The sequence below is a fragment of the Erinaceus europaeus genome, chromosome 7 (assembly GCF_950295315.1).
Source record: "Erinaceus europaeus chromosome 7, mEriEur2.1, whole genome shotgun sequence".
NCBI classification, from domain to species: domain Eukaryota; kingdom Metazoa; phylum Chordata; class Mammalia; order Eulipotyphla; family Erinaceidae; genus Erinaceus; species Erinaceus europaeus.
Window position 1 is genome coordinate 37,365,480 of NC_080168.1, and position 26,489 is coordinate 37,391,968.

Sequence of the window (26,489 nt, forward strand, 5' to 3'; positions counted from 1 at the left end):
ATATTGGAATACCCTCTCTATCCCCTTGCCCTGCTAAGGAGTGATTTCTGTGTTCTAAATGAAAGCCTGAGTGAGGAATATGGCTTCGTCCTTCCTCTGGTCTTTCTCTCCTCGTTTTATAGTTCTACTGCCTTTACAACTCTCCTCCCTTCACAAGTGCAAATTTGTAACTGTGTTAGTTGGTGAAACTGCTCTGAATGTTTTATTTAATTTTGTTATATTCTGAAAGGAGCATCATAAAGCAATTCCCACTGGCATCTGAACAAATAGCTTCCATTTGTGAAGCAATGCCCTTCTGTTTTTTAACTCTCGGCCTTCCTATAAGCAATTTACAAGGAAACAGATCTCACAGGCAGCACTCTGTTCAGATTGAACTGTTTTATTTCATAATGAATTAATGCTCAGAAAATTTTTACATTTTTCTCAGCATCCAACGTTCTGCAAACAGTCCACATAACCAGCAGAAGAAAATGTGAAGACTAAGAGGGAAAGGCCTCTACACATCCTTTGGGGGAGCCACTGCGTAACTTTGGACCATACTTGGAAATCTTGCTTCTAATTGGAAGCATATACTCATTTAATGCTTCTGCCAGCTGGGAAACTGAAACTTTTCAAATGTGAGCAGAAAAATGTGCCAAATGAATTTTCACTGGAATACTTTCGGAACCTTAGATTTTCATATTAACTACTCATACAGAGCAAAAAAGCTACCTGATTTAATTAATAATCTCTAGGAGCTGTAAAGTGAGACCATTTAGAAGTAGTGTTGTGAGCTTCTTAGTTGCTGAGGAAAAGCAGTTTATTTCATTATAGTGGTGGATGAGGTAAGAATGAGCAGGGGAAATTAATTCTTTGTATCCGTTTCTTTCCAAATTAAATCATATCACAAGGTTTGACTCAAGTGACCTGGCTCAATCAAGTACACTTTAGTCTTTCTATGTCAAGTATACTCTGGTTTTGAGTAATAGTCCATTTTGACAAAGCTCACACTTACATTTGGGAGAAGCTCAGTGTCCACAGCAGTGCACACATCTTACCTCACGTGAGGTTCTGCGTTCAAGGCCCAATAGCACATAGGAGTTCCACAATGCCACAACCTTCCTAGATGATAGAGTGATGCTGTTTTGTCTCTCCCGTTCTCTTTGTCTATCTTTCTCTCCCTTTCTGTGTATATGACATTTGAAACAGGCAGAGTAGGCTTGGATGGTGTAGAACTATGCGTGTACAAAACCCTTGTACCCCAAATATGAAAAACCTCATAGTCAAGTAATTATGTATCAATGAATCAAAAGTAAAGTTTTAATTTTATATGTGTGTACTGGTACAAATATTTTGAGTATGTATACACACATATTTTCATAAGTATATAAATATATAAGGGGACATATATGCATATTTACAAGTTGCTTTAACACCATTGCTTTAGAATGTTATATTTATATATATTTTTATTAACTATTTGGTGAGAAAATATAACTTAATATTAAATTTTAGAACTACAGAATTGTTATTTTAATTTTCTACACATATGATTTAAGCAAAAATAAAGGACTCTTGGAGATACTAAATTTTTAAATTCTTTTTATTATCTTTATTTATTGGCTAGAGACAACCAGAAATTGAGAGGGTGAGATGGAGAGGGAGAGAGACAGAAAGACACGTGAAGCCCTACTTCACCACCCTGCAGGTGGGGACAAGCATCTGTCAAACTGGGTCCATGTGCATAGCAAGTGGGCTCAATGAGGTCCACCACTGCCTGTTCCCTAAAGATATCATATTTTGAGCAAGCTCTTTGAGTTTGGGCATGGATGTCACATTTCACAATCCAAAAAAGTGTTTCAAACACAAATTAAATGGTTATAACAATGTTCAGAGCTGCCTTTTAGAGATTTTCCAATGAAGAGAAAATGAGAAGCTCTATTTGTTCTTATTAAAGCCATATAAATATTAGACTGTAATGTATCTCAAGATTACTTTATAACACCTGCTATTTAAACAGTAACTGGGGACTGAAGAGATAGATTGTGATGAAGAGTGATTGTTGGTACTAGTGTGGGTGGCCTCGCAGCAGAAGTAAGCCATACTGGCCTCTCATGTTAGCTCTAGTGGCTAACAACAGGAAAAGACCAGGAGACTATTTAGTCACAAACGATACATTTATTGTACAGAAGGCAGGGTTTAAATAGCAGAAGGGAACAAAGAACATTTTTCACATGTGGCAATAAGGGTGGGCTTTTGAAGATCAGAACCCCCATGGTGAAGGTTGCAAGGAATGAGAAGAGCTGAGAGTGGTAGGAGAGAGTTCTGAAATGATTAGTGGCAATTGGGTAAGAGAGTCAATTAGCTAAAAGTGTTTAGAAGGACATGTTAATTATCCCAGCAATGGAGAAGCAGACAGAGAGGAGCCTTGGAGGAAGAGAGATAAGATAGAAGAGTTAGATCAATGTGAAGGAGGGCTTTAAGGAAATAGGAAGGAAGAGCCTTTTGGTCAAGGCAGAATGGTGATATATGAAGTATATGTGATCACAGCAGGTGAACTATAGTGAACTTTAAGCAGGTGAACCATTTGGTTTATAACAAAGAAATGAGTTAAGTGTTAGGGGGTATAGGTTCTTGTGATTCTTGGGAAACTGACAAGGGGAAACTGAGTCAAGAAAGGTTTTCCCTCCATACTCGACCCCTGAAAGGGAGAGACTGACAGCTAGGGTATCTTTTCAGACCTCCATCTTTATGATGGGAGTTACCCTATACTCTTACCATGCTTTCACAATTATCCCCACAGGTGATGTCTTGTCATGCTGCCCACCCAGGCTTAAGCGTTGAGTCCCATGGGAGCATGATAACACCACAGCACATGCTGACACTGTGCTGTCTCTCCCTCCTTATCTATATCAGTCTTTCTCACTACCTGAATGGAGCCTTGGCTCAAAGAAGGATAGATAAATAAATAGTCACAACTGCTTGTGTCCACCTGAAGAACAGCATGATTCATCTACCATCTAAAAAATACTATTTGGAAAATATGTGTGGTGTGGTGGAATGGATTGGGCTTGAGTGTAGAAATAGAAACCTTTCAGAAAAAAAATACCTCAAAAGGACATAAATTTAAAAGAAAAAGTAAAGTATTCAATTTTCTTTTTTTTTATGTAGATTTTCTCTGAACCTTTTTCAAAATTTATTTAATAAAGGAGACATTAACAAAACCATAGGATAGGAGGGGAACAACTCCACACAATTCCTACCAAACAATATATATATCCCATCCCCTCCCCTGATAGCTTTCCCATTCTCTATCCCTCTGGGAGTATGGACTCAGGGTCATTGTGGATTGCAGAAGGTGGAAGGTTTGGCTTCTGTAATTGCTTTCCCACTGAACATGGACATTGACTGGTCGATCCATACTCCAAGTCTGCCTCTCTCCCTAGTAGGGTGAGGCTCTGGGGAAGCAGAGCTCCAGGACACATTGGTGGGGTCCTCACTCCAGGGAAGTATGGTCAGCATCATGCTGGCATCCGGAACCTGGTGGCTGAAAAGAGAGATAACATATGAAGCCAAACAAATTGTTGAACAATCATGGACCTAAAGGCTGGAATAGTGCAGATGAAGTGTTGGGGGGAGCACTCTCTGCAAACTATTGTGTACTTTTGCTTTCAGGTATATCTTTTTCCCTGGTTTATAGACATGTGTAAACATATGCTCTATCTCAGGGTACCTGGTCTATCTCTAGGTTTCGGGATTTTATTGGGGAGTGGACCACCTGGAATGGAATTAGAGAATACTATGAAAGGAAAGGTCTCACCCGAATGATGAAGCTGAATGGTTGTCATTCCACACCTGAAGTCTCTGGACACAGTCTGAAGTGAAGCATGCTGGGGTGGCACTCGTTGCGTTGATTAGGTTGTGATCAGTGGATGCAATATTATTTGATATGAATTGAGTGAAGCATGCAGGAAAATGTGCCCCACCCACTGGAGGAAATATAGGCTCTATAGTGGAAATGTGAGGTTCCTGCTGTCTTAGGGTTCAAGAAGACAATGGATAGTTATTGTTATCATCACATTATTTGATAATTGGGTTAACTTTGAAAAGTCCCTTTGTTAGGGTTTGCTGTATAATACCCAGCATCTTGTATATAGCTCTGCCACCAGTTGCTTCTGTTCTACCTGGTCTAGGCGTTTGAGAGAGTCAACATATTAAAGACTCAGCCTGTGTATCAAAAAGACTCAGTCTGTGTTTTAAAAAGTTCTAGATATATGATCAATTTTTCCCCTCTCATATTAATTAAATAGTGGTTTATATGACTACACTTTAATAGGAGTGTACATAAACTCCATTCCTACTGCCAAAAGACTGTGTCCCATCCCACTTACCCACTGCCACCCACCATCCCACCCCCTCCGCACCACACTGGGAAGCCAAATGTCCACCCTCCCCCTCACCACAGGGTTTTTACTTCTGTGCCCTACTCTAGATTTAATCATGTCCTGCTTTAGTTTCCCTTTCTGTTCTTTCTCAGCTTCTGTTGATGAGTGAGATCATCCTATACTCATCTTTGTCTTTCTGACTTAGCTCACTTAACATAATTCTTTCCAGCTCCATCCAAGATGGGTCAGAGAAGGTGGGTTCATTGTTTTTAATAGCTGCATAGTATTCCATTGTTTATATATATATATATATATATATATATATATATATATATATATATATATATATATATCACAGCTTTCTCAGCCACTCATCTGTTGTTGGGCACCTGGGTTCCTTCCAGGTTTTAGCTCTTATGAATTGTGCTACTATGAACATTAGTGTACACATATCTTTTGATTGGGCATTATGGAATCCTTGGGGTATATCCCCAGGAGAGGAATTACTGGGTCATAAGGAAGGTCTATGTGTGGCCTTGTGAGAGTTCTCCAGACAGCTCTCCAGAGAGGCTGGATCAATTTACATTCCCACCAGCCGTGCAGATGTTTGTCCCCACAGCCTCTCCAACATTTATTGTTGCTGTCCTTTTTGACGTATGCCATTCTCACAGGAGTGAGGTTGTATCTCAATGTTGTCTTTATTTGCATTTCTCTGACAATCAGCGACCTGGAGCAGTTTTTCATATGTTTGTTAGCCTTTTGGATCTCCTATGAAGTGAATGTCTTGTTCATATTCTACAGCCAACATCATACTCACTGGACAGAAGCTGAAAGTATTCCCCCTCAGAATGAGGACTAGACAGGATGTCCATTATCACCAGTACTCTTCAATATAGTATTGGAAGCTCTTGCCATATCAGGCAAGAGAAAGAAAAAGAGGAATACAGATTGCAAGAGAAGAAGTCAAGCTCTCACTATTTGCAGATGACAAGATAGTATACAAAGAAAACCCTAAAGAATCCAGCAGAAAACTACTAGAAGTTATTAGACAATATAGCAAGGTGTCAGGCTACAAAATCAATGTACAAAAGTCAGTGGCATTTCTTTATGCAAACACTAAATCCAAAGAAAAATACATCCAGAAATAATTCCCATTCACTATTGCAGCAAAATCAATAACATACTTAGGAATAAACCTGACCAAAAAAGTGAAAGACTTGTATACTAAAAACTATGAATCACTATTCAAGGAAATAGAAAATGATATCAAGAAATGGAAAGATATCCCATATTCACAGATTGGAAGAAGTAATATCATCAAAATGAAAATTCTCCCCAGAACCATATATAAACTTAGCTTGATACCCATGAAAGTTCTACCAAGCTTCATTAAGAGAATAGAACTAAAACTATAATCACGTATCTGGAACCAGAAAACACCTATAATTGCCAAAACAATCTTGAGGAAAAGAAACAGAAATGGAGGCATCACACTCCCAGATCTCAAATTATATTGTAAGTCCATCATCAAAACAGCCTGGTACTGGAACAAAAATAGGCATACAGGCCAGAACTAAACCTGCACACCTATGGACATCTAATGCACAATAAGCAGCCCCAAAGTATTAAATGGAGGAAGAAGGCTCTCTTCAATAAAGGGTGCTGGGAAAACTGGGTTGAAACATGCAGAAGAATGAAACTGAACCACTTTATCTCACAAGAAACAAAAATCAACACCACAATGGACCAAGAACCTGGATGTTAGACCATAAACTAACAAATACTTAGAGGAAAACATTGGTGGAATACTTTCCCACCTAAATCTCAAGGACATCTTTGATGAAACAAACCCAATTGCACAGAAGACTAAAGCAGAAACAAACCAATGGGACTACATCAAATTGAAAAGTTTCTGCACAGCCAAAGAAACTATTAAACAAACAAGGAGACCCCTCACAGAATGGGACAAGATCTTCACATGCCATACATCCGACAGGAGGCTAATATCAAAAATATACAAGGAGCTCAGCAAACTTAGCAAAAAAAAAAAAAAAAAGCAAATGACCCCATCCAAAAATGGGCAGAGGATATGAACAGAACATTCATTACAGAAGAGATCCAAGCACATAAAGAGTTGCTCCAGGTCGCTGACTGTCAGAGAAATGCAAATAAAGACACATTGAGATACCATCTCACTACTGTGAGAATGGCATACATCAAAAAGGACAGCAGCAACAAATGTTGGAGAGGCTGTGGGGACAGAGGAACCCTTCTGCACTACTGGTGGGAATGTAAACTGGTCCAGCCTCTCTGGAGAGCAGTCTGGAGAACTCTCACAAGGCTAGATATGGACCTTCCATATGAACCACTAATTCCTCTCCCTGGGATATACCCCAAGGATTCCATAACACCTAACCAAAAAGATATGTGTACATCTATGTTCATAGCAGCACAATTCATAATAGCTAAAACCTAGAAGCAACCCAGGTGTTCAACAACAGATGAGTGGCTGAGAAAGTTGTGGTATATATACGCAATGAAATACTACGCAGCTATTAAGAACAATGAACCCGCCTTCCCTGACCCATATTGAATGGAGCTATGTTGTTAATGTTTTGGGGGCTCCAATGTTTGGCTGGGCTAGCGTCGCAGTGGTAGACAGAGACAGACTCGGGGACACACGGCTGGGCTGGGAAGCTATATATCTTTATTCACGAATGGGCAAATCACCACACCATGTGCTTCCCCATGTTTCTTTCTCAGCTGCTGCTGGGACTCTGGGTGTCCTTAGCATAGGGGGCGGGGAGAAAGAGGGGCACGAAACTAGCAAGGACCAAACCATTTCTCTCAGAGGTAGGGGGAAGGGGGCCAAACCAACATGAAGAATACCGACAGGGCTAGAAGGAATTATGTTAAGTGAGCTAAATCAGAAAGATAAAGATGAGTATGTGAGGATCCCACTCATAAACAGAAGTTGAGAAAGAATAACATAAAGGTAAATGAAAAGCAGGATTTGACTGAATTTGGATTAGGGCACCAAAGTAAATATCCTGGGTTGAGGGTGAGGGTGGATGTTCAGCTTCACAGGGTGGGGGAAGGGGAACGAGAATGGGATGGGGCACAGTCTTTGGTGGTAGGAATGATGTTTATGTACACTCATATTAATTTGTAGTCATATAAATCACTGTTTAATTAACATGAGAGGGGAAAGATTTATTATATGTCTCAAACTTTTTAAAGCACAGACTGATTCTTTTTAATACATAGGCTGAGTCTTTGATATGTTGAGTCTCTTAAAATTTAGAACGGGGAGAACAGAAGCAACCTGTTGCACAGCTATATACAAATAATGACAAAGGATGTAACTTATGGTGCTGTTCTGTCTGATACAACAAATCCTAAATAAGCGATATTTCAAATTTAACCCAATTGCCAAATAATGTGATTATAGCAATAACTATCTATTGTTTTCTTAAACCCTAAGACAGAAGGAAACTTCCACCTCCTCTTTAGAGCCTATATTTCCCCCAGTCCTGGTACCTCTAGGGTGAGGCTCACTTTCCTGCATGCTTCTCTCAATTCATACCAAATGATATTGCATCCACCAATCCCAACCTAATTAATGCAATGAGTACCACCTCAACATGCTTCACTTCAGACTGTGTCCAGAGAAGTCAAACATGGAATGTCAACCCTCAGCCTCATTACTTGGATGAGACCTTTCCTTTCATAGGATTTCTAATTCCACTCCAGGTGGTTCACTTCCTAATAAAGTTCTAAAACCTAGATATACAAGGTCCTGTGAGATAAAGCATATGTTCACATGTATCCATAAATTAAGGCAATATATATACCTGAAAGCAAAATTACAAAATAGTCTGTAGTGAGTCAGAATCAAGTTCATAATGAAATAGTGTCTACTTAGACTTAGATACCCTCCTCACCTACTTCCTATTACAGTTCTCTTACTCACTCTAAAGCTAACCTCATCAAAGCAAGGACTGCAAAAGCTGAATACGGGCAAGAGAGTGGCACACTTTAACGATGACTCTTTAGTCACTCTCAGGCCACCCAATCAGCTGGAGCCCTATTTGGGGCCCAGAGATTCCCAAACAGATATGATGGGTGTAGACCTTAAATAAATCTCTCTCTCCATTGTTACCTGTCATCTCTATCAGGAACAACACAATAGACCCCTTTGTGGGCTCCCATAGGACTTTGCCCTCAACTTGGATCAACAATGGTAGAGAATGTTCCATCCTCTGAAGGGAAGATGGGCAACATACTTTGTGCTACACCTGAGGAAGATGGGTCGATATTGGGGCAGCATGGAATGTTCCTACTCATGACCACAGAATGTGAGCTCAGATCTATAGGAATGCAGAGGTCACATAGGGTCCTAAACTGAATATGGGCCCCAGATCACATCAGATCGATGGGGTTCATAGTCAACAATATTTATACACCTTTCCCATATTTGGGAGACACTCTCTTCCAAATATGGGAAATATACTCTCTTCCAAATATGTTCCAGCTTTCTGGTCCTTTTTTCAGCCTTGACATCATCTTCCCAGACAATAACTTGGATCCTCCTTCATGTCAGATTTCAGGCTCAGGGAAAAAAGAAAGAAAAAAAAAAAAAGAAACTAGTATAGCCATAGACCCTACTCACACACACCACTCTTCATCTGCACTATTCCAGGCTTTAGGGTCATTTGTGGCTTTTGTATATTAACTCTCTTTTCAACCACCAGGTTTCAGATGTTAGCATGATGCTGACCAGACTTCCCTGAACAGACAATCCCACCAATGTGTCCCGGTGCTCAGCTACCCCAGAACCCTTCCCCACTAGGGAAAGAGAGAGGCAGGCTTGGAGTATGGATTGACCTGTCAATGCCCATGTTCATCAGGGAAACAGTTACAGAAGCCAGACCTTCCACCTTCTGTGTCCCACAATGACCTTGGGTCCATACTCCCAGAGGGCTAAAGAATAGGAAAGCTATTAGGGGAGGGGATGGGATATGGAGTTCTGGTGGTGGGAACTGTGTGGAGTTGTACCCCTCTTATCCTATGGTTTAGTCAATGTTTTCTTTTATATATATAAAAGAATTTTAAAAGGAATTTTTGTGAAAAAATAGGCATAGACAGAATCCCCCATAAGAGAGTATAGAGTGAGAAGAGACACAGACCTGACCTTCAGTGAATTCCAAAATATCTGTCAGTAGTCAGTGGAGCAGAAAAAAATTAAATATATATAGAAAGGAGAGATCTGAGGAAACAGGGTGGCATGGAATCCAAAAGAATATATCTTGAGGGGGGCAGGTAGTAGTGTACTGGGTTAAATTAAGCGCAAGGATTCCAGTTTAAGCCCCTACCTCCCCTCCTGCTCCCCTCACAAGCAGTGAAGCAGGTCTGCAGGTGTTTATCTTTCTCTCCTCCTCTCTGTCTTCCCCTCCTCTCTCTATTTGTCTGTGTCAACAATAACAGCAGCAACAACAACAAAAAGATGGCTGCCAGGAGCAGTGGATTCATAGTGTGCAGGCACCAAGCCGCAGCAATCCAGTGATAAAATAGAATTATCTTAGATGTATGGAATGTTCAACATAGTCAGATATGGCTAACACCTTATAAGAGTTTAGGAAAATGTTTCTTGGATTTGGAAACATGGAACACAAATAACCTTAGCAGAAAAGTAAGCACAGTGGTGCCAGGAGCCATTTCTATACTTGATATATGATAAGCTTTGAGACAATGGAACCCCTCAAGACAAGTGTTAATTCCCCCCTGGGCTGGCCATTTCCCCTTAGGTAAACCATTTATCAGTAATCAAGTGAGTCAACACAAGTGAGTCAACACACAGTTTGGTTTCCTCCATTTGTTGCAAGGAACATTCTGCTTTGAAGATTGCTCCCCCTCCCCCTCCTCCAGCATTCCCTCTCCTTCCCCAAAGCCTTATAATGCCTGTGAACACAATAAAATTTTGCAGCTTGATCAGAAACCTGTCTTGCTGTCATTCTTCATATCTCGTGTCCCTTTCATTCCAGGTCTCTTTGGGTTCCTAGCCCCTGCTCACTGCCCTGCTGGTCGGGGCACAGTGGTAGTACTGAAGATGTAAAATTGAGCTGACAGATGAGCAAATATCAGGGAAGTAGAGGCAGTGTGTGTGTGTGTGTGTGTGTGTGTGTGTGTGTGTATGTGTGTTACAAGAGTGATGGCATGAGAGGAAACAGAGTTCTAAGGAAATTGCAAAAGAATTTGATGTCAGGATAGGAACAGGTGAGTATAGCATAGGACACTAGGGCATGTCTGAATACTGACAAAATAAAAAGGAGAAACTCTTGTAGAGTAAATCTACTATGACTAGTGACTATATCTCACAGTAGTAAAAATCTAGGGAATAAAAACTCAAATTCATCAAGAAGATAGAGAAAAACAAATTTTGGATGATATTCATCTCAGGTTAAGGAGAAAAAGATTGATAGTATGGAGTCTTTAATTAAGATGGAGATAATTACAATTTGTAAGGTTATATTTATAATGGTGACTTTAAGACTTTTGTGTGAGGCCAGGCAGTGGCACACCTGGTTGAGCACACATATTACAGTGCACAAGAATCCAGGTTCAAGCCCCTGGTCCCCACCTGCAGGGGGGAAGCTTCACAAGTGGTGAATTAGAGCTACAGCTGTCTCTCAGTCTCTTTCCCTCTATCCTCCCTTCCCATCTCAATCACTGTCTCTATCCAGTAACAAATAAATAGAAATTAAAAGGAAAATAGTTTTTGTGAAAAAAATAGATGTATAACATGAAGACACAGGTAGTTTTATATTGGTCACATGTTTTGAATACCATCGATGACTAATTTAGTTTTGTTTACCTGAAGTTCAATGAGCAGAGTGGGAGTGAAAGGTAGATGTGAGTTGATGAGTTCTTAAAGTGATCTTAAGATAGTCACAGATATTTACATGATGACACAACCATCTCTATATAGTAGTTGAATCAAAAGAAATGAAACTCATAGGGAACCAGGTGGTGGCATGACTGGTTCAGGGCCCATAGTACTATGAGCAAGGACTTGGGTTTGATCAGGGGATCAAACCTGCAGCAGGGATGCTTCACAAGTGGTGAAGTAGTAACAAAGGTATCTCTATGTTTCTCTACCTCTCTCTGTCTCTCCATCCCCTCTCAATTTCTTTCAGTCCTATCAAACAAAATGGAAAGAGAAATAAAAGAAGATAAAATGACCACCAGGGGTCATGTATTTGTAGTGCCATCACTGAGTCACAGATAGCCATGGAAGGAGAGAGATAGAGAGAGAGAGAGAGAGAGAGAGAGAGAGAGAGAAGGAGAAGAAGAAGGAGGAGAAGGACAAGGACAAGGACAAGAACAAGAACAAGAACAACAAGAAGAAAAACAAGAAGAAGAAGAACAAGAACAAGAAGAGTATGAAGAAAGAAAAGAAAAGGAGAAAGGAGACTCACAAATCCAGAACAGAAGCAAGAACTAAAGAAAAAAGAGCTCTTTTACAAACAATCAGTTCAAGACATTTTCTGTTGACAGTAGCCAGATACGTCATCTTCAATTTTGGTATTTCCATTTCCCTCCTTTTTTGGCATCAAAAATAATTCAGTTCACCAGTGTGAGTTGTCTGGGGGTTATTTGAATTCCAAAATACTCTTCTTATTCTTTTACTTATAGCACTTATTTAATTTTTTCACTTATTATAAATGTTTTTAAAATTTATTTATTTTTTAGTAGAAAAGGTAACAAGAGACTACAGCACTTGACCAGCTGGGGAATTATCCCTGGGGCCTCACACATGCATTTTCTGTGATCTGGCCAAAGTAATATTCTTTTCTAAAGTAATGTTGTTAGTGATATCTTTATTGATGTAAAACAATGTATCTATTGTCATTTTAACATGGTCATAGGCTCACTAATAGCCAGGTCCCCGAAAGCCTACTTTGTAATATTATTAAAGCTAGATTTTGTCCAGCTGAACACTACATTTCAATTTCTCCCCATGTGAGACACTTCATTAAATCTTCTTCTATGTATTTCTATCCATGTATTTCCTCTATCAAGATCAAATTGCATTTTCAAAGTTTCTCCTAAACAACTTGAAGTTCCTCCCATACTTTTATTATTTGCAGCTTTATTCCATTAGAGTTCTTTCCATTTTCACTTCCAAATACTTCAGAAATGTAAGTGGGGAAATTAAGCAGCTATTCAGCAGTACTTAAGTCAGAACTTTTTTAAAGACAAAAGTAAATCGAGACCAGCCTTAAGAGACTTCTTTTTTCAGTCTTGTCTAGCACTCATGGCAACATCCTTGTAGGAAAGCTCACAGAGCTTGACTTTTGTTATGGCCTTGCACAATCTTCATAGCCTGGAGGGTAGGGGGGGTTTGTCAATGACCTAAGGATTGTATTCACCAAACTTTTTCCCTAGAGACAGATTCCCTAGGAATTTTTATTCTCAGTAGAACTCCAGTCTGTGTAATACACTGTTTTAATCTCAATCAGCCCCATTATTATCTGAACTAGTACCACCCTCACAAGTAAGACAGGGTAGTTATCAACCAGATTTTCAACTCTTTCTGGATTTTGATTAATTTGTGGATTGTTAGACTATAAATTTCATCATTTATCTAAATTATTATATAGAGGTTAATATGAATTTTGTTCTGTTAGCATTAATTGTGTTAAATTCAAGATAGTTGATTAAGCTGTGAAGATCTCAAGAAGCTTTCTTGCCTTCCATATTTTATAGTTGTTTTCCTTAATTATAACAGTGAGATGATCATCTTCCTAGCCAAAACCTGTGATTTACAATGCCCAGTACTTTAGAACTTAAAGGCTTTAATTTAAAAAAAGGAGCAGTAGTCATTTAATAATGATTAACAATATTGTAAGATAACAGGGGTAAAATTTCATGTAATCCCCACCACCAGGGTTCCGTGTTCCACCCCTCCATTGGAAGCTTATTCTTTATTCCTCTGGAAGTGTGGAAAAAATTCTTTATGGGGTACAGAAGATGGAAAGTCTGGCTTTTATAATTGCTTCTCCATTGAACATGGAATCTGATATTCCCAGCCTGTTTCTTTCTTTCTCTAGTGAGGCAGGGCTCTGGGGAGGTAAGACTTCAGGACACATTGGTGGAATCATCTGCTCAGGGTCAGAATGGTGTCATAGTAGCATCTGCAACTTGGTGGCTGAAAGGCAGTAAGATACAAAACAGGACAAATTGTTTAATAAACAGAAACACAAAGGTAGAAATAGAGTAGATAAAATTAGGGGTCTTTATGTTGGAAGAAGCTAGGAAGTCTATTTTAGGTATGTTCTAAGAGGCCCATGACCTTAACAATTTTTGCCTGAGCTTGATAACTAACATGCAGGTGGAATGAAAATACTGTCTGGGAAGATGGTGTCAGAAAAGCTGGATTAGGCCAGTGAGTAGTTCCCAAACATGAAGTATATAAATACCAGTTAATAAACTGCTTACCCCATTGATCTGACCTAGGGCTTATATTCAGTACAGGAGCCTGTGTAACCTCTACATCCCTGTCAGTCTGAGCTCACAGCCCATGGTCACAGCTGGGAACATTCTAGGTTGCACTGATTTCAGGACCCATCTTCCTCAAGTGGCAGAATAAGCTGACCCAGCCTCCCTTCACAGAGTGGGGCAGTCCCTACCATTGCTGCTCTACAGTGAGGGCAAGGTCCTGGAGAGGCCCTCAAGAAAGCTTGTGATGACATTCCTTATGAAAATGACTAGTAATGTTGGAAAGAGGCATCTATTAGAATTCTAAACCCATCAGATCTATATAGAAATCCATGGATTCCCTGAGAAGGGCCTTAGATGGTGTGGTGGCCTGGTAGTGAGCAAAAAGACCATCATTAAAGAGAGCCAGTCTCTTGCCCTTATGCAGCTTTTGTAGTCCTTTCTTTATCCAATAAAGTTTGACTTTCCCCCAGTTGTTAAATCATTGAGTGTCATTTATTGTACCTAAGCCAGTACTGAGTTTATGGGATATGTCTCCTCATTAGGGAGGAGACAGACCTGGGATTTCAGTGGGATCTAAGTTAACCTTACATTTTACCTGAATTTTACTTGTTTGATGATTATAATAGAGGTGTCATAGATGATAATAATCACCTTTTACTTGATCTGTATATACCTTTGCCAGTGTATCTCTTGGTCAATTGCATACAGTATTTCTCCTAAAGATTGTCAAGAGGGTGACATTAATGTTGATGTCAGAAGAAATTAGGGGATATTTCTTATTTTGTTTTATGTAGTTAACTGAGTAGATAAAGTGATTGAGGGATATGAGATGGGGGTAGGAGCGGAGGATGTCTAGGCCTAAGTAATGAATATTTGCTTAGACATTTTATGGTGATTTATTTAGGCCTTTCTACTTGTTTGTTGAGCTTATTAAGTCCTCTAGTTTATGGATGCATGTGCACATGCCTAAGGGACAGGGTGCATGTGCACATGCATCCATAAACTAGAGGAAACTATATAAGTCAAAGCAAAAGTGCTCAGCAATCTATGATTTGACCTAGACTTAATAAGAAAGGTCTCACCAGATTATTGGAGTTGGGGGGGGTGACATCTCAGGCTTGGAGTCTCTGGATGTAGTCGGAAGTAAAATGCGGCAAGATGGCACTGGTTGTATTGATTTAGTTAAGGTCAGCAGAGGCAGGATCACAAGGCTGAGGATCAAGAGGATAAGTGTCCAGAAATACAAGTAAAGTCCCAGAGATTTCAGGACTGGGAGAAATATCAATTTTAAAGAGAATGGGGAAGGTTCCTTTCAGTCTAAGGCTAAGACTTACAGGAAATTAGACCCAGAGTTCTGCCATGACTGGGAGTATGGACCGACCAGTCAACACCCATGTTCAGCAGGGAAGCAATTACAGAAGCCAGACCTTCTACCTTCTGCAACCCTCAATGACCCTGGGTCCATGCTCCCAGAGGGATAGAGAATGGGAAAGCTATTGGGGGAGGGGGTGGGATATGGAGATTGGGTGGTGGGAATTGTGTGGAGTTGTACCCCTCCTACCCTATGGTTTTGTTAATTAATCCTTTCTTAAATAAAAAGAAATTTTAAAAAAAGTTCTGCCATAATGAAGATCAGAATGAAGCTAGAGAAATGACAGACCTCCTTGCCTCCACAGATGAAGTCTATTTACATATTTACATACAGCAGAACTCTGAGATGGAGTAAGAAAAGCTCAGTTGCTGAGTCCTGCCCCATCTTGACAGACTCCTCTCTGCTAATTCCCTACGTTGTCCTAATTCCTTTACCTTCCACTACCTCCATATCTCTGGCTAGAGTGTGATTGCTGCTAGTTGTAAAGTTCTATAACAACAGCAGCAGAAAATCTCACGTTCAACTTTTTTCTTTAGAAGCAATGCAACAATCACACTTTTAAACAATATATTGACCAAGTAAGTCATGCTTCAGCTAGGTACATGTATTGTACTAGGAATTAAGAACAAGAAAATTAACAAAATTGATACTTTCCCCATGCATGAAACTATCTTAAATCATGAGACAGCATGCCCAAGAATGGAAAATCTGTCAGATTAGAGATGCAAAGAAGCAGAATGGAAGAAACCCAGGCCACATAGATATCACTGATCAGATGAAAGAGTTTTCTGAGATTTCCCCAGGTTCCTGGTTATGTAAGATATGTAACCATGTTATTGTGAAACCTAGTACTGGTGGGATTTCTGTGTTTGTAGCAGGTACTATTAAAAGTGACATGTCTCTCTTTCCATTTTTGACTGTTCCTAGACTGCATCACTCTTGACTTACAAAGTCAAACTATATTCTGATATTGTTCAAAGAAAGCACTATATTATCCCTAGTGGTTTTTATGACTTAAAAAGCTCCATCCCCTTTTCAAACCCACTCTCAGTGGTTCTGGAAACCAGATAAAAACTCCTTAATTCAGGTATGGCAATGTCTTCTCTTTTGTCACTACCAAGCTACTTTTGCCTACTCTCTAACTACCTAGAATCCTGAATATACCTGAAGATTTATCTTCTATATATTCTAAACCACCTTATTGGCTATAACACCATCAATATATGGACTCAATTCATGCAGTTATTATATTAGTTCAGTCTAGTCAGACTTCAATGCTAATATTTTCAATACTAATATAAAATGTAAAGTAAAAAGTTAAAATATCATTTACCAAATACATAATCTTGTTTTCCATGCTGAGCATATATACATAAACATATATATTATATATAATTATATATAAGCTATATATAATTATATATAATATATATATAATTTCAGGAGGCTGGGTGGTGGTAAAAATTGTTGAATGCTCATGTTGTAATGTTCAAATCCTGGGAAGGAGCTTCTTGAGCACTGACAGGGCTTCAGGTGTCTCTCTGTCCTCTCCCTTTTTATCTCCCTCTTCCCTCTCAGTTTCTTTCTGTCTCTATCCAGTGTTTTTTTTTTTAATTTCAACAGACTCTGACTAAAACAGAAATATTACCTTAAATCTTGTTCTCCTCCTATGGATACTTCATCAAAATTAACTCTGTAAAATGCATCTAGTTGTTTCCTATATGAATTTGTAAATAATCTCAGATGAACAGGAAATAGTTTCCTAAAATAAGCTTAAATTCTACTAGGAGCACTTAAGTCAGACATATTATAGAAAGTTCAGTGGGGGGAGCCGGGCGGTAGCGCAGCGGGTTAAGCGCAGGTGGCGCTAAGCGCAAGGACGGGCATGAGGATCCCTGTTTGAGCCCCTGCTCCCCACCTGCAGGGGAGTCACTTCACAGGCGGTGAAGCAGATCTGCAGGTGTCTGTCTTTCTCTCTTCCTCTCTGTCTTCCCCTCCTCTCTCCATTTCTCTCTGTCCTATCCAACAACTACATCAACTACAACAACAATAATAAAAAAAAAAAAGACAACAAGGGCAACAAAAGGGAAGATAAATAAATAACAATTACCAAAAAAAAAAAAAAAGAAAGTTCAGTGGGGGCTCAATGATGGCTCACTGAATAGAGCACTCACCATGCATGCAGCCCCCAATCCGCACCCCCTCATGAGCACCAGCAGGGGTGAAACTCCATGAGCTACAGAACAGTGCTATGGGTGTCTTTTCTTCTCTCTCAACTGCTACACACACATACACGCACACACTTACACACCTCAGAAATAATGGAGCCATGAAGGCACTAAGCCCCAGTGATAATCCTGGTAGAAAAAGAAAAAGAAAGGAGTGGGGGGAGAAAGGGCCAAAGAGAGAAAGAGAAATCCAGCCTTTATCATGTATGTGCACAGCACTGCATCTTTTGGGTCATGCAAAGAAGAATGTCAGGAGGGACCAGGTGGTGGCACATGTGGTCAAGCGCATGGTGGGTGCAAAGCATAAAGACCCACATTCAAGGGTCAGGCAGTAGCACAGCAGGTTAAGTGAACATGGCACTCAAGGACCAGTGTAAGAATCTCAGTTTGTGGGGCCGGGTGGTGGTACAGCTGGTTGAGCACACATGCTACAGTGTGCAAGGACCTGGGTTCATAGTTCCCTATTCCCCACCTGCAAGAGGAAAGCTTTGTGAGTGGTGAAGCAGGGCTGCAAGTGTCTCTCTCTGTCTCTCTCTCTTCCTATCACCCCCTTCCCTCTCAATTTCTGGCTGTCTCTATCCAATAAATAAATAAAGATAAAAAATAAACCTTTAAAATTAAAAAAAGGATCCCGGTTTGAGCCCTCAGCTCCCCATCTTCAGGGGGGTTGCTTCATGGGCAGTGAAGCAGACTTGCAGGTGTCTGTCTTTCTCTCCCACCTTCTGTCTCCCCCTCCTCTCTCAGTTTCTATCTGTCCTATCCAACAACAAAGGCAACAAAAGGGAAAAAATGGCCTCCAGGAGCAGTGGATTCATAGTGCAGGCACTGAGCCCCAGCAATAACCTTGGAGGAAAAAAAAAAACACATTCAAGTCCCTAGTCCCCACCTGCAGGGGGGAAGCTTCATAAATAGTGAAACAGTCCTGCAGGTATAGCCCCCCCCACCCTTCCCTTCCCTCTCAATTTCTAAACTCTCTGACTATATGTCCTTCCCAGGCTTGGAGAAATTATTTTCTCTCTAAATAACCTCACAGTTTCCTTCTCTTACAGTTTCCACTCAAAGACAAACATCATTTCTCCCACGAACTTAGTGGCCATAAAATCCAAAAATACTGCTTATAATTAAATAGCTTCTCGCTCACCCAACCTTCCAACCCCATTAGAAATCCTGAGGCAAGAAGATACAAAAGACCTTGAAACCAAAGTTGACTGAAGAAAGGAGAAAATAGAGAGGGGGAAATAGATCCTTAAAGGTTCTACTCAGGACTGTTCAAATAGATCACTGATAAGACCCTGGTTCAAGGCACATGACCCTGGTTCAAGGTATATGACCCTGGTTCAAGACACCAACTTCAAGGAAAGCTTCAGTGCCATGGTCCTGCCCTGAAGTCACTCAGAGACCTATCTATGGGCACTGCTTACTCTCTGGGTATATTCAGTAGTCAACATTGTCAGCTACCAGAGGGGAAGCATAGGGAAGAAAAGGAAAGGAAGAGATGGAAGAGATGTGGCCATGTTTTCCCCATGCCTTATGAGTAAAGTCCGTATCTCCAATCACATAGACCTTTGTCTTTCAACTCTCCTGTTTCCCTCTTCCACTTACAAGGGTCCCTGTTACATATTGAACCCATTCTGATCATCCAGATTAACTCTTCCCCAAGTCTGACACCACCCCAATGAGTGTTGCCCCCCCCCCCCCGTGCCACCAACCACAATCTGACACAAGTGGATATCATTCAACTCAATTCTACAATATTGTGCTGTCAGAAAAGTCATGAAGTGTTTTTTTCTTTTTTTAATATTTATTTATTTTTTATTTTATTCCCTTTTGTTGCCCTTGTTGTTTTATTGCTGTAGTTACTGTTGTTGTTACTAATGTCGTTGTTGTTGGATAGGACAGAGAGAAATGGGAAGAGATGGGAAAGACAGAGAAGATGAGAGAAAGATACCTTCAGACCTGCTTCACCGCCTGTGAAGCGACTCCCCTACAGGTGGGGAGCCGGGGACTCGAATCAGGATCCTTATGCAGGTCTTTGCGCTTTGCGCCATGTGCGCTTAACCCACTGCACCACCACCCAACTCCCGAAGTATTTTTTTCTATGAAAAGTCTGCCACGTCTTTTCTGATAACCCACTATCTACCTGATCCCAGAGTTTCAGGACTCACTTGTCCTGACAAATCAAGATATTTATAGGTCCCAACAACTTTTCCTAAGGTTTGATTAATTTGCTATCATGGCTCAAAGCAACTAAAACAAACAAACACACAAAAAATATTTACTTACTAGTAATTGTTAAAAAACAATTTACTACTTATCTTGTTGTGAAAATATATAACTTAGGAATAAGGGAGTCGGGCTGTAGCGCAGCAGGTTAAGCGCAGGTGGTGCAAAGCACAAGGACCGGCATAAGGATCCCGGTTTGAACCCCGGCTCCCCACCTGTAGGGGAGTCGCTTCACGGGCGGTGAAGCAGGTCTGCAGGTGTCTATCTTTCTCTCCTCCTCTCTGTCTTCCCCTCCTCTCTCCATTTCTCTCTGTCCTATCCAACAACGACAACAACAATAATAACTACAACAATAAAACAACAAGGGCAACAAAAGGGAATAAATAAAATAAAAAATAAAAAATTTAAAAAACAAACAACAACAAAAAAAACTTAGGAATAAATATATATATGACAGGGCAAGGCATGTGGGAAGAAGGACAGGACTTCCAGGCTCTCTGAACCATCATTTTCCCTGAATGTTCATGTGTTCATCATACAGAAGTTCTGAAAATCCCTTCCTTCAATTTTTCAAGCCACTGAATCTCAAATATATGAAATGGACAAAAACATAGAACCAGATCACTCTGTTTATATCACTCTAGCATATAAGATACCAAGAGATATAACTTAGAACCTCATGCTTGAAAGTCTAATGCATTATCTACTGTGTTATCTAACTCCCAGGCTACACTAATATTAAAGTATTGTCCAGTGGCAGTATTGTCTCTGGAAATCAGGGGAATAGGACAGAAAGTCCCACCTGGTGGGTTTTCAGGGTTGGTCTGCATGGTAGCTAGTTCTCCAGTCTCCATCCTTAGATATTGTACAAAAATCACTCATTAATAAACTAAAGTGTGTTGTTAGAAGGTTGTTACAGTTATCAAACTAACTGTTTTGCTAACAGCCTCTAGAGATTGGAAGTAGACATGCTCACCAGGTCACTTTTATTTTCATTTATAAAAAGGAAACACTAACAAAAATGATAGGGTAAAAGGGGTACAACTCCATACAATTCCCACCACCAGAATTCTGTATCCCATCCTCTCCTCTGATAGCTTTCCTATTCTTTATCCCTCTGGGAGCATGGACCAAGGGACATTATGGGGTGCAGAAAGTGGGAGGTCTGGCTTCTGTAATTGCTTCCTCGTTGAACATGGGCATTGACAAGTGGATTTATACTCCCAGCCTCTCTCTCTCTCTTTCCCTAGTGGGGCAGGGCTCTGGGGAGGTGGGGCTCCAGGACACACTGGTGGGGTTGTCTGCCTAGGGAAGTCAGATTAGCATCATGTTAGCATCTGGAACATGGTGGATGAAAAAAAGAGTTTAACATATAAAGCCAAACAAATTGTTGACTAATCATGAACCTAAAGGCTGGAATAGTTCTTATGAAGAGTTGGGGGGGGGGTCTCTGTTTTGTAGATAGTTAGCAGTCCTATTTTAGTTATATTCAAAAGGGCCCATGACTATACTAGGTTTTTTTTTCCCTCAGCTTGACATCTGATATACAGGTGGATCCAAGTTATTGTCTGGAGGTCACTTCTTATCCTGACATCAAAATGCTTAGATTTGTCAAATTTCACCAAAGAATCTTGGCCATTTGGAGGTTTGCATTTAGATACAAAGATACAGATGTGATTGGATATAAAGAGATTTGTCACTGTATTTTTTTTCTTTTTTAGCAAGATATTTGCTATACAAAATTGGTGTAGTGGTCCAGGAGGTAGCTCAGTAATAAAGCTTTGGGCTCTCAAGCACGAGGTCCTGAGTTCGATTCTCAGTGGCACATGTACCATGTGGTTCTTTATCTTCCCTCCTATCTTTCTCATAAATAAATAAATAAATAAATAAACAAATAAATAAATAAAATCTTCAAACTTGTTGTATGCCAAAATCTCTCTGGAGAGACTGTCTGAGGGGCTGGTGACCTAGGGAAGAGTTGCAGCTTGATTTCATGGAAGGTCTTCTGGAGAATTTGTTCTCAGGGGAAATGACTCTTTTGATCTCACCAGATCTTTGGTTGATTGAACGAGGTCCACCCACACTGTAGAGAGCAATTTGCTTTACACAGTCTACTGATTTAAATGCAAATACTGTCTGAAATCAACCCCACAGAAACATTTAGAATGATGTATCTAAAGTCAGGCAATGTATCATTGTATCTCTAACAAAGAATGGATATGTCTCAATAAGACAACAAAAGTAACCACAGAACAGGAACTATCTAGTAACCACAGAACAGGAACTATCTAGCTAAATTCTTTTCTCATACTTTTTTTCACTCACCATTTACAGCTCCTTTAGGAATCCTTCTTCTATGCAGTCCTATAATAATTGCTGACACTTCTTGAGTGTATAGTCTGTTCTACACACAATAACCTAAGAAATTAGGAGGTTCGGGCTGGGTGGTGGCATACCTGGCTGAATGTACATGGTACAATGTTCAAGGACCCAGGTTTAAGCCACCAGCCACCATTCCTACCTGCAGAGAAGAAGCTTCATGGGTGGTGTTGCAAGTCTCTCTCCATCTCTCTCTCTCTCTCTCTTTCTCTCTCTCTCTCTCTCCCTCTCCCACCTCTTTCAGTTGCCTTCTGTCTCTACTCAAAATTAGTAATTAATAAAAAAATAAACTGGAAGACCTTTCAATCTATTCCTTTTCTTATTATAGAGAGAATTAAAACAGAAACACATAGAGATTAAGTAACTTACCCAAAGTCATCCCACTGAGCAAATGACCATAGCAATAAAAGTGGTAAGAGTGGGATCCAAAATTAATGCTCACCATAGCCTTATTTTAAACCACCAGGTTAAAGTACCCAAGCAGAGGAGCTGCTTGTGGAAGATACAACATTGTCTATATTTCCACTTAGGGGTAGTCCTACTATTTGTTTAAAAGTAGTACTCTAAAATAAACTGTTAAGAAATATGCCCAAAGCTGATGGAACCTTAGAATTATCTAGTATTTCAAAACTCCCTGGGGACTGGAGAGATAGTCTAGCCTGTGAGAACACTAACTTAAATATATGAGGTCCCAAAAGTCATACATTCAGTGTTCTGCCTTACCTTTCCCTTAATAATAAAGAGATGAATCTTAAAAATGAAAAAAAAAAACTTTAAAAATCTGATCACCATCTCTTGAGCAACAACCTCAAATTCAGTCAGAATATCTACCTCTCCCTGTTTGCCTTGTTTGAGATATATTACTTATCTGACCTATGACAGCAGGGAAATTTCAATGTGTGCTTCAACTATGTCAAAAGATCACTCACTGACATTTCTTAGTGCTAAAGACAGTGGTGGGCACATTCTATCTGACTGTAACAGGGGGCAGAGGTTGGCTGGCTCACCCTCATTGCCACTCCCACAAAGCCCACACTTTGCCTCCTGCAACACTGTGTACATGTGCAGTTTCATTCCTCCTGCTGACAGGGTCTGACAACTATTTCAAATAAAGCCACACATACAAATTAAAAAGAGACTGACTTCAGACAATCTTTAACTTTTGATAAATATATTACTGTGATATTGCATTTGGGAACAAAAGAATTGTGCATAGGTCACCAGGAATTTGGTCCTATGGAATCTCTCATAACAACTGAAAAATAAACAAAAAAACATGCAACAATATTTAATCACAAGTGGAGTTTTGCAGAAGACGACTAGGACATCCATGAGATTTTAAAGACCAACAGTCTAACCAGACAGACTTCTCCCTGTAAATATACTTTCCCCAGAGAATTGACCTACACTGGAAATTAATGAAAAATAAACCAAGCCACAGACCAGACAACTGCCACTTGCCAGCCTCACTCACAATTTTCTAGACAAGAAAATATGACAGGAATATTTAATTATTAGCCGACATCTAATCTGATTTCCTAGATCATCCTATAGACAGGATGAGAAGGAAGCAAAAGGTGAAGTTAGCAAGGACTAAATCACACCAGAGTTCTTTGCAAAATACTGGGTCATGAGGCTATCAAAAAGGGTTTAACTAGGGAAAATACAAAGCAGAGCTTGGACTGGAGTTGGTGTATTGCATCAAAGTAAAAGACTCTGAAGAGGGCGGGGAATGTTCAGGTCCTGGAAAACGATGGCAGAGCAGGACCTAGTGGGGGCTGAATTATTATGTTGAAAACTGAGAAATGTTATGCATGTATAAACTACTGTATTTTACTGTTGACTAAAAACCATTAATCCCCCAATAAAGAAATTTAGAAAAATGATATAACATAAAATTATATATAATGAAGGGTGGACAGGGGAGGGGAAAAAAACAAACCTCAAGAGACTGCATATTTTAATGATGACTCTAGTCACTATCAGGCCACCCCATCACCTGGGGCCCTCATTGGGGAGTCCTGGGATTCCCACACAGACATGATGGGCCTAGATCTCTAACAGATCCTTCTCGCCACTGTCACTGGTCATGTCCATCATGAACAACATAATGGACCACTTGTGGGCCCCTATAGGACCTTATCCTCAATGTGGATCAATAATGGTAGAGACTGTTCCATTCTCTGAAGGGAGGTTGGATAACATACTCTACCCACCACCAGAAAGATGGGCCCTGAAATTAATGTAGCCTGGAATGTTCCTATCCATGACCACAGAATGTGAGCTCAGACCTACAGGGATGCAAAGGGTACATAGGCTCCTGTACTGAATATGGGCCCCAGATCAAATTGATGGTTTTAAAGTTAACAATATTTATATACTTTCCCCATATTTGGGAGCTACTGTCTTCCCTGATTCAGATATCTAGTCCTTTTTATAACTATGACATCATCTCTCCAGACAATAACCTGGGTTCATCTGCATATTAGGTGTTAGGCTCAGACAAAAACTAGTAAAGTCATGGGCCCCTTGGAATATACCTAAAATAGACCTACCAGCTTTTTCCAAAATGGAGACACCCAAAATCTTCATCTACAATATTTTAGCCTTTAGCTTCATGATTATTCAACAATTTGTTTGGCTCTATATGTTAACTCATTTTTTAGCCACCAGTTTCCAGAGCTAACATGATGCCAACCTGACTTCCCTAGGAAGATGACCCCACCTATGTGTCCTGGAGCCCCACCTCCCCAGAGCCCTGCCCCACTAGGGAAAGAGAGAGACAGGATGGGATTATGGATTGACCTGCCAATGCCCATGTTCAGCAGAGAAGCAATTATAGAAGCCATACCTTCCACCTTCTGCACCTCATAATGATCCTAGGTCCATACTCCCTGAGGGATAAAGAATAGGGAAGGAGGGGTCAAGTGGTGGCACAATGGGTTTAGTGTACATGGCACCAGGATCCTGGTTCGAGCCCTGGCTCCCCACATGCAGGGGAGTCTCTTCACAGGTGGTGAAGCAGGTCTGCAGGTGTCTATCTTTTTCTCCCCATCTCTGGCTTCCCCTACTCTCTCCATTTCTCTCTGTCCTATCCAACAACAAGGACATCAATAACAACAATAATAACTACAACAACTAGAAAACAAGAGCAACAAAAGGGAAAATATTAGCTTCTAGGAGCACTGGATTCGTGGTGCAGGCATGGACTCCTAGCAATAACCCTGAAGGCACAAAAAAAAAAAAAAAAAAGAAAGACATAGAGAAGGTATCGAGGTGGAGCCAAGATGGCAACTGAGAAGTAGCTACTGGTCTGAGTTCTGACAACAACTGCTGGAAACGGTAGCATTTTTTGCCTTCAGCAGGACAGTGAATTCAGGGTCCTAACTATGACACCAAGGGGGTGAATATAGCCCAGTTTGGTTTAGAATATAGAGGAAAAAAATAAAGGAAAATTTTTTTTATTATTCCCAAAGCACACCCCTAACCCCCCTCCCCTCATAACCAGACCCTGGGTGCCAGAGAGCTGCTCCTAGCAGGCTTCTCTGCTGAGCTTCTTTCTTTACCAAGATTCTTGGCCCAATAGGAGTTCCATTCCAATCCTACTCCTTTCTGAAACCTTGGCCCTTTATCTTTCTGTCTAAGTGGCCAATTGCTTCTACAAAAGGAAAAGACTGCCCTGAGGTCTTTTTTTTTTTTTTTTTTGGGGGGGGGGTTGGTTTTTTGTTGTTTGTTTGTTTTACTTTCTTAACAATCAGCTGCCTCTGCTCAGGAGGCTTGAGGCAATCTGGGACAGGTTTTTTACCCTGCTCTATTTTATTATTAACATTATATAAAGGTGTATCTCACCCCCCCCTCCTTTAGGTTGATCAGAATTAACTCTTAGTGTATTTTCCATTGCTAGGGAACTAGGCGTCTTATCTACTGTGAGAGGAACTTGTTTCACTACTCTTACCTCCTCTACCCACTCTCCCCTTCTCCATCCTCCTAGCTAATTAAAAAATAAAATAAAATAAAAATTAATTAATTAATTAAATATTTTTCCTTTCACTGCTTTTTTATTACAGTTCTTTTTCTTATCTTTTTTCTTTTCTCTCTCTTGTTTTTCTTCTTTTTTTTCTTGTCTTCCTTTCTTCCTTCTTCGCTTTCTGAATTCATTGATATTCATTTGTGAATTATTTTGGGGAAGAAATCTGACTCAGAGGGGACTCTCTATGTGTGTATCTCTGCTCTACTTCCCTTTCTTCTCTTTTTACCCCTAGAATATACAGTGGATAGTAGATTTGCATAATTGTCTATTTTTTCCTTTCTCTTTCTTCTTTACTTGGACTTGGTTGCTATTTTTTCACGGACTGGAGACATTGTTTGGCTAACTGGTAGTGGTTAAACTGCTTCAATCCTTGCTTCAGTTGCTATTGT

At 40.2% G+C, this 26,489-nt stretch overlaps 1 protein-coding gene across 1 annotated transcript in view; it reads right to left on the reverse strand.

The window, feature by feature from the left end:
* Positions 1 to 2,312: 2,312 nt before the first annotated feature.
* Positions 2,313 to 26,489, reverse strand: part of PLCL1 (phospholipase C like 1 (inactive)) — a 520,815-nt gene continuing 496,638 nt past the window's right edge. Inside the window, exon 6 of the mRNA XM_060194204.1 lies at positions 2,313 to 3,526. Coding sequence (XP_060050187.1) covers positions 3,476 to 3,526 — 51 coding nt within the window. The 3' untranslated portion in view covers positions 2,313 to 3,475. The remainder of the gene's footprint in view (positions 3,527 to 26,489) is intronic.